This window comes from Patella vulgata, chromosome 3 (assembly GCF_932274485.2).
Source record: "Patella vulgata chromosome 3, xgPatVulg1.2, whole genome shotgun sequence".
NCBI lineage: Eukaryota > Metazoa > Mollusca > Gastropoda > Patellidae > Patella > Patella vulgata.
The window spans coordinates 40,416,650-40,432,519 of NC_065881.2; the positions used below are offsets into that span (position 1 = coordinate 40,416,650).

Genomic DNA, 15,870 nt, shown 5'->3' on the forward strand with positions numbered 1-15,870 from the left:
AATATTATTACTTGATTAACATGGTAGCTGATGGTGATGATAAATCTGTTATCTGCCAACATACACGACGTATTATAGTTTGTAATGGTAGACATCCTGAAACTGTAATATATATCAATCAGATATAGGTTCATTAACTACTTTATCATTCTTACTTACATTTACTTTAACTCTTATACTGCTATGTAAATCTGTAAGAAACATGCAATACCCTTCTTCACAATAAGTAACAGCTGACAAATTTTCCATAAAATGACACATGAGTAGGGAAATATATATGTTATCAATCATAGTTTACAGAATAAGGGCAGATACTGATAGTCTAATAAGTGTAGGTTACTGTTTCATAACTTAGTACAGAAATAGAAGAAATTCAAACTCAAGTTACTCAGTTCTTTCTTATTACACACTAAATTCTGGATACTACACATTAAATTCTAACTGTGTAGTGTCCATTTAAACAACATAAAAACAAAAATAAATGTAACATCGTCTAATTACAATTTGACTTTGTTTCACCGGTTGACACTTATTCTGTTATTACATAAAATTTGATATCAATTAACAAATATTAATGAAATATCATCTTACCTATTAAGTTTGATATAATTTGTATAAACTGAGGTGTTAAAGAATGTAGATGAGCACTCCATAGTTTACGACTAGTAATCATTAAAGTCACCTCTTCTTCACTTAATCCCTACAAAAATACAAACACATACTTTAATATAAAAGATGATATCCACCAAACATAACAACCTAAACTACAACACTTCAGTGAAAGAACATACAAATTTTAACCATGTTAAACAACTTTCTTAGCAAAATGTTAATTATTGCAATAGTCCGGTCAAAATACAGTTTAACCCCCCCAAAAATTGCTACAAAAGGTTTCTCAACTGATTCTGGCAGGATTTAGTGTACTTTATAACATACTAAAAGTTTACCACAGTAGGACCCCGGAAAAGTGTTTTTTTCAAGATGGCGTCAAAGATGGCCATCAAAACATCTTAATGATCATAATTATGTAACTATCAACTAAAATTTGATGATCTTGGGGTCTATTCCTAGGTTTTGTGGGGCAAAGAACACATTAAGATCACTAAAAATGATGTTGGCCTATTATGTCAAAAATGGCCGCCAACACGTCCTAATGACCGCAAGTCCATAACTATTGACTCAAATTTGATGATCTTATGTCTATCCCCAGGTTTTGGGGAGCAAGGAACATATTAAGACAACTTTGGATGTCACTGAGCTGTTCAATCATTACGAAATTGAAATTTTTGGGGCTTGAGGGGCTATTTTCCATATATTGACCTGACTACAATGGTTTTTGTATTCCACACTCCAATGAATAATTTTAGGCTATATATTTATCAAAATTTTATGAAAATTGTCTGTTGTATTTCTTCCTTTATAGAATTACACTTCTATGTAATATTTTCCTTGAATTGTTGTTCAAAACAGAAGGTCACAGGTGACCAGCATACACATCCAAAGAGTTCCCCCTTTATGTCAGACTTCGGGAACCGTGACATGATTAATCATCGCCTTTCAGTCCTGGTAATAGAAAGTTTCTATTTGTGTCGCACGAATCAGTGAGTGTAAATAATGACGGCATCTTAAAGGGAGGCTTGAGTGAAATAGTCGCTCTGAGCGTTATAGTGTCATCCACAATGTTAAAACCATGGTTTCTATTTGGGTTTGGGCTCAAAAGATTGTGCCCTTAATCATAACTGCAACCGTTTGGATAGAGTTCAAATGAAATAGAATAATTAAGAAAAATAATTTAACCTCCTTTGTTTGAAGAGGAAGTGGTAAGGGAAGTAATTCCGATAACAACAGTAATCCACCCATGTAACAGTATGGTGATTTAGATGTATGTTTAAATATCTCTTTTAATGTTAAGGTCCACAAACTCTGACTAATAGCTGAAAAACACAAAATCATTTAACTCTTACAATTCTTACAATTATTTGTTTTAATACTTATACATGACAAATGATGAAGAAATAAATCTGCAGCAAATTCTAGCGACAGGGAAATTTTGGATTACAAAACATCCCTACACATCAATAATGATTATTTTCATATGTGGCCAAATAAAAATACAAGTCAAAAATTCCATCCAAAAGATTTATTTTTTCAAAAAACAATATGTGTGTAGGGAAGTACACACTGGTCATATTGAAGCCCCTGTCCAAGTTTTCCCCCAAAACACAGATTTACATATCAATTGTATGTAGGTATACACTTTAGAACATACTGAAGCATATGGTCAAAAGTTCACACAGTTCTATAAAGATTTGAGGTTATTGAAGTTTGAAAAAAAACTTTGTCCTATGAATTGCCAAAAGCTGATGGTGACCGAAAGTGTGACTGCTGTGTCTTGCCTTCAGTTGCTGTTGTCGAGGACAAAACAAAAAAAGACATTGACCCAGCTTCAAAGTCACATACGTTTAATTAAATGACAAAAACTCTATTGCTTTAAAATAGACTTTTAAAAACAAATTCATATAAAAACTAAAGATAACCAGCGGCTGCCAGGCAGGATACGCCCACATTTTCGAGAGATGGATAGAAAACAAGCTAAAACGAAAGTGATTTTTCCTACAATCAAGGGCCATAATTCAGGAAATTACAATTCGATATGCGCAAATATCGAAATGAACCGAAATCTTTGGGTTATAAACTTACATTTCAAGTTTCAACAAAATTGGATAAAAATTGTGACCTCTATAGGGTCCACAACCTTGATATACCATATTTTTAAGCTATTTGAGAACGAGGGGTGGCCATTTTGTCTGTCTGTTTTGGGCCGATTTTCACGAAATTCGAACTCAGTCGTCCTTATGGTGTAACGGTGATATAATAATACGGTTTTTTAAATCGGATAAAAATTATGACCTCTATAGGGTCCACAAGCTAAAAACGCGATTTTTCGTACAATCAGGGGCCATAATTCAGGAAGTTACGGTCCGATATGCGCGAATATCGAAAGGAACCAAGATCTTTGGGTTATAAACTTATATTTCAAGTTTCAACAAAATCAGATAAAAATTGTGACCTCTATAGTGTCTACAACCTTGATATACCATGTTTTTACGATATTTGAGAATGAAGGGCGGCCATTTTGTCTGTCAATTTTAGGCCGATTTTCACGAAATTCGAACTCAGTCGTCCTTATGGTGTAACGGTGATATAATAATACGTTTTTTTAAATCGGATAAAAATTATGATCTCTATAGGGTCCACAAGCTAAAAACGCGATTTTTCGTACAATCAGGGGCCATAATTCAGGAAATAACGGTCCGATATGCGCGAATATCGAAAGGAACCGAGATCTTTGGGTTATAAACTTACATTTCAAGATTCAACAAAATCAGATAAAAATTGTGACCTCTATAGGGTCCACAACCTTGATATACCATATTTTTACGCTATTTGAGAACGAACAGCGGCCATTTTGTATGTCAATTTTAGGCCGATTTTCATGAAATTCGAACTCAGTCGTCCTTATGGTGTAACGGTGATATAATAATACGGTTTTTTAAATCGGATAAAAATTATGACCTCTATAGGGTCCACAAGCTAAAAACGCGATTTTTCGTACAATCAGGGGCCATAATTCAGGAAGTTACGGTCCGATATGCGTGAATATCGAAAGGAACCGAGATCTTTGAGTTATAAACTTACATTTCAAGATTCAACAAAATTGGATAACCAGCGGCTGCCAGGCAGGATACGCCCACATTTTCGAGAGATGGATAGAGAACAAGCTAACAAGAAAGTGATTTTTCCTACAATCAAGGGCCATAATTCAGGAAATTACAATTCGATATGCGTGAATATCGAAAGGAACCGAGATCTTTGGGTTATAAACTTACATTTCAAGTTTCAACAAAATCGGATAAAAATTGTGACCTCTATAGCGTCCACAACCTTGATATACAATCAGGGGCCATAATTCAGGAAGTTACGGTCCGATATGCGTGAATATGGAAAGGAACAGAGATCTTTGGGTTATAAACTTACATTTCAAGATTCAACAAAATCGGATAAAAATTGTGACCTCTATAGGGTCCACAACCTTGATATACCATATTTTTACGCTATTTGAGAACGAACAGCGGCCATTTTGTCTGTCAATTTTAGGCCGATTTTCACGAAATTCGAACTCAGTCGTCCTTATGGTGTAACGGTGATATAATAATACAGTTTTTTAAATCGGATAAAAATTATGACCTCTATAGGGTCCACAAGCTAAAAACGTGATTTTTCGTACAATCAGTGGCCATAATTCAAGAAGTTACGGTCCGATGTGCACGAATATCGAAAGGAACCGAGATCTTTTGATTATCAACTTAGATTTCAAGTTTCAACAAAATTGGATAAAAATTGCGACCTCTATAGTGTCCACAACATTGATATACCATATTTTTACGCTATTTGAGAACGAACGGCGGCCATTTTGTCTGTCAATTTCGGGCCGGTTTTCACGAAATTTGAACTCAGCCATCCTTAGGGTGTAACGGTGATATACTTGAACGATTTTTTAAATCGGATATAAATTATGACCTCTATAGGGTCCACAAGCTAAAAACACGATTTTTGGTACAATCAGGGGCCATAACTCTAGAAGTTACGGTCCGATATGCGCGAATATCAAAAGGAACCGAGATCTTTGGATTATCAACTTAGATTTCAAGTTTCAACAAAATCGGATAAAAATTGTGACCTCTATAGTGTCCACAAGCTAAAAACGTGATTTTTCGTACAAACAGGGGCCATAATCCATGAAGTTTCGATCCGATACATGCCAATATCGAAAGGAACCGAGATCTTTTGGAGATAAACCTATATTTCAAGTTTCGTCAAAATCGGATAAGAATTGTGACCTGTAGAGTGTCCACAAACAAATTGTGGACGGACGGACGTCCGGACGGACAGGGGCGATGACATAATACGTCCACATGAAAATGTGGGCGTATAAAAATTGTGACCTCTATAGGGTCCACAAGCCAAAAAACGTGATTTTTCGTACAAACAGGGGCAATAATCCATGAAGTTTCGATCCGATACATGCCAATATTGAAAGCAGCCGAGATCTTTTGGAGATACACCTATATTTCAAGTTTCGTTAAAATCGGATAAGAATTGTGACCTGTAGAGTGTCCACAAACAAATTGTGGACGGACGTCCGGACGGACAGGGGCGACGGCATAATACGTCCACATGAAAATGTGGGCATATAAAAATAAATCTTCTAATAAATATATTTACCATCTTCAGTATCTGACTGATCTAATATTGGCTGCGTAAATGCCATCAGGGTATCTACTATACTTTTCTGTACCTTAAATACCAAATAAAATAAAGTGAATTTTCATTTTTAAAATATAGAATGGTAGTGTAGAGATCATTGAGAAACATATACTTTAGAAAATGTAACTTCGCCAGTTCAATCTTAATTCTGTTGATATCTTATAAATATTCATTGATTGTCAAATCCACAGTTTGATTTGACAGAACCCATAAAAGCAGTTATTTGCTGCCCATAAACACCAAAATGACAACAACTGAATTAAATGTTGGAGAGAACCTCACCTTTAATACAGATTGATTAAATAAACTATTGACTGGTGCTGAACATAGTACTGTATGTAGTTCTAATAATATAGGTACACTTGTTACATCTTTAAACTAAAATATAACATACACTGATTATATATCACACTAGGTTAATAACCAATAAAATAATCAATCAAAATTGTTCAATTCTTGTCTTTGATATCTAAAATAAATACTTATGTTAATTTTCTTTCAAATTTTATTTAATACTATTTGTGATATATGCAGAGTTCTCACTCAGCTAAAGTTCTCACTTATCAAAGTTTTAAATTAGAAAACAAATTGAAAGAAAATATGTTATAGATAATAACTGAATGTCAGTATTTAAAATCAGGACGAGATAATATTGAAACTTGAGTATTATGACAGCTCATGTGGGACTGGCACATACATTCCTAAGACAAAGTGTGGTGTTTTACATTGTGTAAGGAATTGAATAAATTGCAATTGCCAGTCTCGATTACAGATAGAGTATGAGTGGAATCATAATTTAATCAAACACAAAGATTTGTTTCAGTTATGCAGATTGGTTTGATTCAGTCCTGGAATGTTCAATAGTATATCCTATATGGGGACATATAAATCAGATAGTTATATATAAAAGAAATGAACTTACTGCCGGTCCTCTTGACTCTATAAAATATTGCATGGTAGCTTTATATATATCCATTACAGGTTGTAATATAGAGAAATATATATCCCATAGTTCACTGTTATTAGGTAAACCTTGTTGCCATGGATGTAACAACTTATCACTGAGTTTCTAAAATAAAGTTAACAAATTAAGAAATTTACATTAAACATGCACTTTGTTTAAACTTTATTAACCAGTGAAGCGTGACGTCTTTAAAACGTTAACTACCCCCTATTGTGTAATTAATTTGACGAAGAACTATGTACTATGTTCTAATAGGTTGGGGAAAATACCTCCAAGGGCGTTATATTACGCACTGCACACAGTGAGTGGCAGTTGTCCAGGACGTAATATAACGTCCTACACAAGCTGCGATCGTGGGGGAATTCCCAAGGGATTCTCCCAAGTGACGAACTATGTTCTAAGAATAGGTTGGGGAAAATATATCCAAGGCGTTATATTACGCCCGACACGCAGTGAGTGGCATTTGTCCAGGACGTAATACAACGACCTATGCACTTAACGGGTTAATTATATGAATTCCCCAAATTAAAAACATCAACGTCAATGAACATATGCTTGCCCTCTCAATATTGACTTGTAAAGACAATTTATGTCTGAATCTCATGCATTAGACAATAAATGAAATATTTGTGAGCCAATGTTTAGATTTTGTTATATGTATACAATGAATTCCTTACCATTATTTCAGATTTGAAATGATTAATATAAAAAGTTACCTGTATTAATTGTGTAAATACAGGAAGACAATCAGCACTATATAATTCGATTAAAGCATATTTATACTTTAACTCTAGTCCACTTTCTACAAACACACAAATACATATTATTATATTACAATACTGATTTTAATATCTAAAACATTGTTCAAGCTTCTTCATTTTCACACATGGAAAGAAACAATAATTTGTTTACTTTTTAAGTTTTAATAATATGGACATCAGCTCCTGATTATCAAACGAGTCCAGTCACTATAGATTCTTTATTTTAGTAACACACTGGCTGCGATGTTATCAAGATAACTGTCACCCACTGTAAACAAACAAAGCAGCACACTAGTCTCGGATTCAATGACTTTCTTTGTTTATTCACCTATAGACAAATGTTTATAGAGTATGAAGAGTAATTATTAGGGCATGCACACAAGACTTTGTTTATAAACAGTGAATGACAGTTACACTGATAATGTCACAGCCTGCGTCTTAATTTGTTTTGTAAAGGCCAAATCATTTGCACTTCAGCTTCTGCATTATGGAAAAATATTTTAATAGTAGATAGTGAATAAAATGGCTAAACTCCTCATTTCGGAACTAACATATGGTTTTATTTAATTTCAATAATATGCTTGCACGTAGGGGTTTTAAGCCAGAGGACCCAGAGAAAACCCATGAGGATGGACAGGCGGGGAATTGAAACCAGGCCACTTGACTCAATGACAGAACTTATGAGTCAATGTGCACGTGTTGAACCATTTGGCACCCCCCCCCCCCACAACCGAGAAGTAATACAGTTTTGTAGTTACCATCAGGGAAGGGTGTATCTGGTGGTATAGCTAGATGATGTAATAAACGTATTGTTGTTATCAAGGCATAAGGTAGTTTCTTTATATCTTCTGAATACTGTTTTAAATAATTAATTAGGTTAGTTAGACCATCATATGTAAAACATATCTTCTGACATGGTACCAACCATTCCTGCAACTCTGTCAACTTGCTATTTATTTCTGTAATTACACATAAGACACAAACACTAGAACACATGATATTGCACTGTTAATTGTTTACATCTTTTTGATGTTAACATCTGTGATATAGCCATCTTTCTGTACGGCAGACATAAGTGGTACTCGATTAACCTTTCCATAATTGAAATAATTCAATCCGTTGAAAAGTGTCAATTGTTTAAACGCAAGAATTTCAGGCAGAGTTTTTACTCCAACTGAATTTGATAGTATTTTGAACAATCACCATAGTTGAATGCTTGATCACGTCATGATTCTACTCACACCATGTCTGTTATTTTGACTGGCAGAACTGTGACAGAACTCAATTTTGTTTCGGACTGATAATCAAGGATCTTCTACATTGAGTCCAGTGTAATAATGAACGATGTATAATTGTCATACCATGCATAGTGAGATTTATGTACAAATATCTTCATTTAGTAATCATCATTCTTTGAAATTAGGCCATGTTACTTATATATGCAAGATTTACAAATCTTACTGAATACACAGTATAATAAGCCTAAGATTAGATACCTACCTTCTTCACTAATAGCTATCAACTGTGGTGAAAATTGTTCTAACATCTTGATATTAGTAGAGTTTCTAATAACAACACGTATTAACTCGGTAGCAAAACTAGTACACACTGATTTCTTTCTTTTTAATTCTTTTTTTCTGTCTCCTGTAGAAACAAAATGTAAATATGAGGATTTATTTGTCTTTTCTACCATAAAGCTACCAGTAATTCCGACTCTTTTTAATTAAACACCATAAATTATGTATATAGAGAGAGAAATGGGGTGTAACGTCCACTCGACACAAACTAAGTCATTTCAGGGCTAAAATATGGTTTAATTTTATTTCAATAATTCGCTTGCGCGTAGGGGTCTTTAGCAGTGGGAGGAAACCGGATGAATAGACATTGAGTAATGGTAGTAAAGATTAAACAGTACCAATATGTAATCTTATCATTTTCACCATAGCCTTAAGGCAGGACACTACTAAAGAATTTCACATCGATAACAGAAACTTGCCATTTAGAGTATATATTGTATATGATGTCCCAAATCAGATTTAACAATTTGAGGTAAAATGTTCATTTGTTGCCATGGAAATAGTGACCATATTGGATTTTTATATATTCACCGTGGGTATGTTAGGAAATCAAACAAACAATTGTGATTTGGAATAACATATATAGGCATTAAAGAATGCAATGAGGTATAAATTTTACTATTTGACTGTTAATAAAGAACATTATGCATCCCAAATAAAATAAGTGGGTGTGGCCGAACACACCACTAAAAAGATTTTGTACAATAAAATGTCCAAATGTATAACAAAAACTTTGAAAATCATCTTATTGCACACAGTAGCTATAGCACTAATCGTATTCCAAAGATGAGACCATTATCTCTTATAGATTTTGAGAATTTGATTTTCTAAGACCTGATAGGGGTGAAAAATTGAGTACGAAAAAAAGCAAGTTAAAAGTTTGATTTACTTATATAAATGACTAAATATTCAAAACTATATACAGTAAACCTTGCATAAGTCGGATTCGTATAAGTCGGATTTGTATAAGTCGGATCCTGGGTTCTTAATCCATTTTGAAACAAACCGGCCAGAATTGGGTCAAATGAGGTCCCGGTAGGAAATGGGTTAATTATAAGCTTCCATTCCCTTTAATGTAACGAAACTTCCACAAAAATAATTCTTGGTAATTTGTTATGGAAAATGTCATATTCTGATGTATGTGATTACCACAAAAATAACAACAATTAGGTACACCTTTTGAAAATTTTCCATATTTAATTCACGTACCAGCTTTCAAGTTCACGTCCGTAATACTCCTGAATAAATTACGATCTTGTTTATTCGATGAAACATTCGTGTTTCATCAGTCGATGATCAAAAATATTAGCATTTTTCTACTATTGCCAGTATCCGAAAATGCTGCAGCCAACATAAACTGATACGGCATCATGGCATTTCTTCATAACACAATTTGTAGTTTTTTGTCATCACGTAACTAGTTACGTAACTTGCAAAAGTTTTTATTCATTCATCGAAGATAGACAAACGGCACAATTTTCATGTGACAACCATAATTGAATTGCTTTAAAATAAAATTCTGTATAATTATGATATAGCCTTCAATAAAAACGACAGTATATTTAGAATTAAACCATTGTCAGAATGTGTATATACTAAGCAGCAAAAGAAACATCAGGTTGGTATGCTACTCTGAATAGACGAATTGTATAAAACTTGCCAAATGTTTTTATTGTATACTTGTGACCACATCTCCAACTTTATTTGAGCAATAAGGTTCCAGGAAATGTTCTCAAAAACGCAACCTGACTTCTGAGATGGTAATGTGTTCTCCATGATTTTCATGTAACTCATGCTGCACGTGCTGTTCACCGGGACCAGCCCTATAAAATGTAGCCCCATATCTGGTTGAATCATTCACATTACAACGTCAGCAGCATGCAACAACTCATGACAGCTCAGAGGAACCAGGTGCATGAAAGACTCGACGCTGGCCACACTTCCCAAGCCGTTGCCAATCACTTCCAGATCAATGTTGAACTATCTACAGGCTTCAGCAATGCTTTCAGGCTACCAACACCACAGATGATCGCCCCTGAACTGGTAGACCAAGGACTAAGACAAGGCGACAAGACCGCCATGTTGTGTGACAGCACGTGCAGAATCCCTTCACACAGGCATCTGAGACAGCACGTCAGATAGTGGGAACACACGGAAGACCCATCAGTACTGATATAGTGCGCTGACGTTTCACCAGAGAGAACATCCATTGCCGTAGACCTTACTGTGGACTGATCCTCACACCTCGCCATCGACATGACAGTCTACAGTTTGCCCAACAACACCAGAACTGGCAACACAGGCAGTGGAGAACTGTTCTGTTAACAGATGAGAGTCGGTATTGCGTATCAACTGCAGATGGCAGGACCAGTCTATGGCGTCAACGTGGCCAGCATTATTCTGACCAATGTGTTTGGAGTGGAATCGGCCTGAACCAGAGAGTGGGTCCTGTGGTGTTCCAAAATCTTGGTCCAGGGAGAGGAGTCAGTGTCACAGTAGTACGCTACATCGATCAAGCTCTCAGAACCCATATCATACCACATTTAGCACGTCATCGAAACAACGTTTTCCACCATGACAATGCCCGTGCCCACACCGCCAGAGTTACTTGGAACTTTCTACAGCAGAACGGTGTCAACGTTATGCACTGGCCAGTCCTTAGTCCGGACTTAAACCCGATTGAACATCCTTGGGATGAAATTCAGAAGAGACTTAATAACGTCGCACCGAGACCAAACAGCCGATGGATTGTGCCAGGCTTTTCTGAGAGTGTGGTTCCAGGTGCCAATGGCGTTCATCAATCGTCTGGTCCACTCCATGTACAGACACTGTGCTGCTGGTATTGACACTCACGGTGAACACACCAGATACTGATGTATAGACTGTGTACAGACTCTAAACCTTCTCGTAATGTCTTGGAATTGTGATGAATTAATCACTAATGTGTCAACATATTGTTCATAAAAAATTGCTTTGATCCATTTAGTAAGTCGTATTCTAGAATGATTTGATTAAAGTGCATCTCTGATTTTGAAATCGTAATAACATTTAAACTGCTGTTTAGTATATAATAAAAATGGTAAACGCTATTTAAAACTGGTTTATTGACCTAATTCCAAACGATATGTCACGTGTCATTGGCATTCGGCACTGGAGATTCTATCGGGAAAATATATTTTTAATGACTATTTCTCAGTGTATTCAGTGTTCTATCAGGGGATTATACTCAATGAAGATATAAATTTACCTATGGCCGAGCCACGTAAATCTGTACGCCACCCCACATCTAGACCTCAATGGCCTACGCCAAAGCCGTTTAACAGAAGGGGACGCACTTTTAACAACATGTTGTGTTGCACATACTGACTCTAGCGATGTAAGCGAGGTCTTATTTTCTCACTAAAATGTTCCTTTACATTGTTCGGGCGTTCACAGAGACTGACACACGACTGGGAACCGATTTTATTTCAACAAGGATTCAATAGGACGGTTCCTGAACGTACAGGGTGATAATGAGACCTACGTTCAGAGCTGAACTAGGTCTTAGGCTAACTTGGATCTTCGCGTAACTCAGATAAAATTGGTCAATCCATTTAGATCCGACTTATGCGAAGTTTACTGTAATATAAAGGCTGGACACGACTTGAAAAATCAGCAAATTTTTCCTATTTTGGGTTAGCTGATATCAAAATTTGACAGATCAAATCAAACACAGTGTTTTATAAGGTAGTGTCCTGCCTTAACATCAAACTGACACTCCCATTTATTATCCACTCAACAGAAACTATGTTATTTTGGGACTAACATGATGGTACAATTTTATTTCAATAATTCTTTAACAGTGGGAAAAATGCAGAGAAGGTTGGGCAATTGACCCTACTCTATGTCACGTACAGGCTAGGGATTGAAACCACACCACTTGATTCAATGGAAGACCCGATAAGTGAAGCACACGCACCCAACCCCACTCAAGACTATGATCTTAAGCACACAATTTAGACAACTCAACCACCACTGTGAAGATGATTCTTTCCAAGAAATGATATTCATTGCATGTGCCATTAGTATAATAAATGAGAAATACCTGAAGCCTGTATGAATGGTAATATAGCTTGAAGGTTGTTATCAAATGACAGTACATTTACTACCGCCTCACGTCCCATCAACGAGAAAACTACACCTGACTCTCTAACAGTGGAGGTAAAAGTCATTGAAAATAAGGTATGTAAACATGTTAATGGTTCGGGTTCATCAAATTTTCCTTCTTGTCCAACTGAAGGAAAGAAACAAAAACAACAAAGATTTATTTAAAACATTAGATATTAATGCTAAATGGGCATCCAATTTTTCACTAAAAGTTTCAAATATCATCTACAGTTTTAATGACAATTTATTATAATCTATGTTGATAATCCGTATAGAGACTCAGTAATACCATTAATCTAAATCTAACTTCTCTATGTAACAAAGGGAGTCACAGTGGTTAAGTGAGTAAGATGATGGCTCGCTAACAGAAATTTTTGGGAAAATCTCTAAAAATAAAACAAAGAAAACACTGAATCCGGGAAAAATTTGATACAGACCTCCCGTGTCAAGGGGCCCCGAGTCCAAGAAGAGGACCCATGAATCGCGAATCACCTGCATTCCCCTAAGATTAAGATTAATATTAATTTTTAAAAAGTCAAGAACAATTAAAATTCAAACATTTGTTTTGCTTAAAATTCCTTTCAAACAAATTTAGATTCTATCTAAACCCACATGCAAGTGCTCTAAATCTCATCTAAGGGGATGTCATATTCAAAATATTCCAGGGGACGGCCCTGAACCCCCTGTCACTGAGCCCTTGAGAATGAGTCACCTCTGATGGCCAATCCCTTAATAAGCCCCTGAGCCCAAATGGAGCAGAAAAGTAGGACATTAAACCCCATTTCATTTCATTAATTTCTATATAACAACTTCCGATTCAAAAAAATCTCACTGGTTAATAAAGGATAAGGACATAGGAATCAATAGGATAAGTATATACTTACGTTGTTTATTATAGGTTATAAGTTGATCTATTAATGTAATGACATGTAGATGATTGATCAAATCAACACCTAGTTGTTTACATATAATATCATCTACACTATCTTCATTTTCTTCCTATAAATAAAAAACAAACAAACTTATACTAAATATGTGTATTCATTTAATTAGTTTATAAATCATGAATAAATATTATCTTTCTCATCAACACTGATTATTAGGGTCAAGTATAGCTGTTGAAAACTGTATTTCAATATTTAAATTATATAGGATCAAAGTAACATGCATTTTGTTAGTCTTAACAATTATTCAGAAATGGAAAAAGTAACAACTGAGCTTTATTTAATTCAATACTAAAAATAAAGTGAATAAGTTATTGGTGTAATTGTTTTAGCGGGTCAATTTAACTATCGGTAACAACTATCAGTCAAGCAGAATTGTTCCATTATCTGCTGAGGTATTGTTTGTAATAATGATGGTGATTTTGACAATTTATAGAATAAATATTTGCCAAAATAAAAAGAACTTTTCATTCATAAAAATAATGTTATGTATCGAATAGGTTATCATATTGTGAAGTTAAATCGATCAATAAAAAAAACCCCAAGTATTCTGCTTGAACCATACATCTCAATTATCTGATGCAAAAAGGCAAAATAAATTTCATCTAAACAGAGAAATTGGAAACTTACTTGAGTACTAACTTGTAAAAGTGATCTTATAATACCATTAGTTATCTCTGAGTTAGAAGACAGATATAAGAGACCAGTCTGTGATTTTAAGAGATATTTGAGTATATTATGAACACTGTGATATATTGGTGCTTGGGTAAATAATGATGGTGAAGATACTAATACAAACAATGACTGTAGCAGATTACTGAAAAAAAAAAGTAAATTCAAAATCTTATCATGATATTAACTTGCCAAATTAATTTTAGGACAAAGTACATCTAACTGAAGACAACTATATTAGATTAGCTATATAATTATTAACTCATCTAGATAATTATTAACTTACCAAGTATTAGCTATATAATATAAACTAGGATATGGATCACTATGTGCACTACCTTTATCAAATGGATTAGTCGTAGGCAATGATCTTTTTGGCTGAGCCTGAAAACAAAACATAAACATGTATGACACTTTAACCATGGACGGAAAATAATAAATGAAGACAGATTTTTATCCTCCAAAAGATATAAACACATGAAATCCAATTAAATTGACAATTTTATTTTTTCACTTAGAACAAAGTGATCTTGCCATCTTGAAACTGACTTTAAATATTTCAATAAAATACAACTTTAGCAAATGTAAAAACATTGCATAAAACACTGAATGATTAACACTGTATCTTTAAATGATGACTTTACTCATATTTGTCTGTGATATAGGTAAAATTAAAAAAATACTAACTATAAGATCAGGAGCTAAAACAAGAACTTTATAAATTTCCTCCAAACATGTAACAATGTTATCTATGTCACTCTCTGTACAAATATTAGTAGATAATTCTACATCTATATCTGTTGTATCTTCTGTACTGTCTTCAGATAAATTATCTACAATTCTACAATAAAATCAACAATATGCATAAGAACAAAACATTGTCAATTAATAAATGAAATGAAATGGGGTTTAATGTCTTACTTTTCTTCACTGACTGGGCTAATGAAGACGGGTCAATCAAAAAGTACAAGCATACATTGGACCAGGAGCCGAGCATCCAAAATCCAAGGCTATATTCCAAGGAACAAGCATGTCGTGTTTCACGTCGATTGTCCTTAAATTGACAGAGTCTTAGTCTCTTTTCGAAGAGTGTCACCACCATAAAGAACAGCAAAATGAGTAGCGCTTTGGGCCCAGTTCCTGATCCAAAAATATTTGTTCACATTTAGCCAAAAACATGTGTATCACTGTTCCTGGTTTAACTTGACCAACATGTCATGCGCATGGATAATACTCCTACTTAATTAATGAATCTTATCATTCTGAAAGAAGTTCAAATATGACAATGCTTCATACAAAACCTTACCCATTTACAGCTCTAGACAAATTCTTCATTACTTCATAAATATGAATCTTCCTCAAAAAACATGTCAAAGCTACAGTTGTTCTTACTAACTATAAATAGAAGATTAATTATTACTAGTAACTTCAACTATTATGTTCCCTATTCCTTTATCTTAAAAAAAAGACATTATCAC

General features: G+C 34.5%; 1 protein-coding gene across 1 annotated transcript in view; it reads right to left on the bottom strand.

The window, feature by feature from the left end:
- Positions 1–689: 689 nt before the first annotated feature.
- Positions 690–15,870, bottom strand: part of LOC126814533 (protein virilizer homolog) — a 39,269-nt gene continuing 24,088 nt past the window's right edge. Inside the window, exons 14-18 of the mRNA XM_056100053.1 lie at positions 15,699–15,787; positions 15,080–15,233; positions 14,679–14,776; positions 14,347–14,537; positions 690–700 (exon numbers count right to left, since the gene is read on the bottom strand). Coding sequence (XP_055956028.1) covers positions 690–700; positions 14,347–14,537; positions 14,679–14,776; positions 15,080–15,233; positions 15,699–15,787 — 543 coding nt within the window. The remainder of the gene's footprint in view (positions 701–14,346; positions 14,538–14,678; positions 14,777–15,079; positions 15,234–15,698; positions 15,788–15,870) is intronic.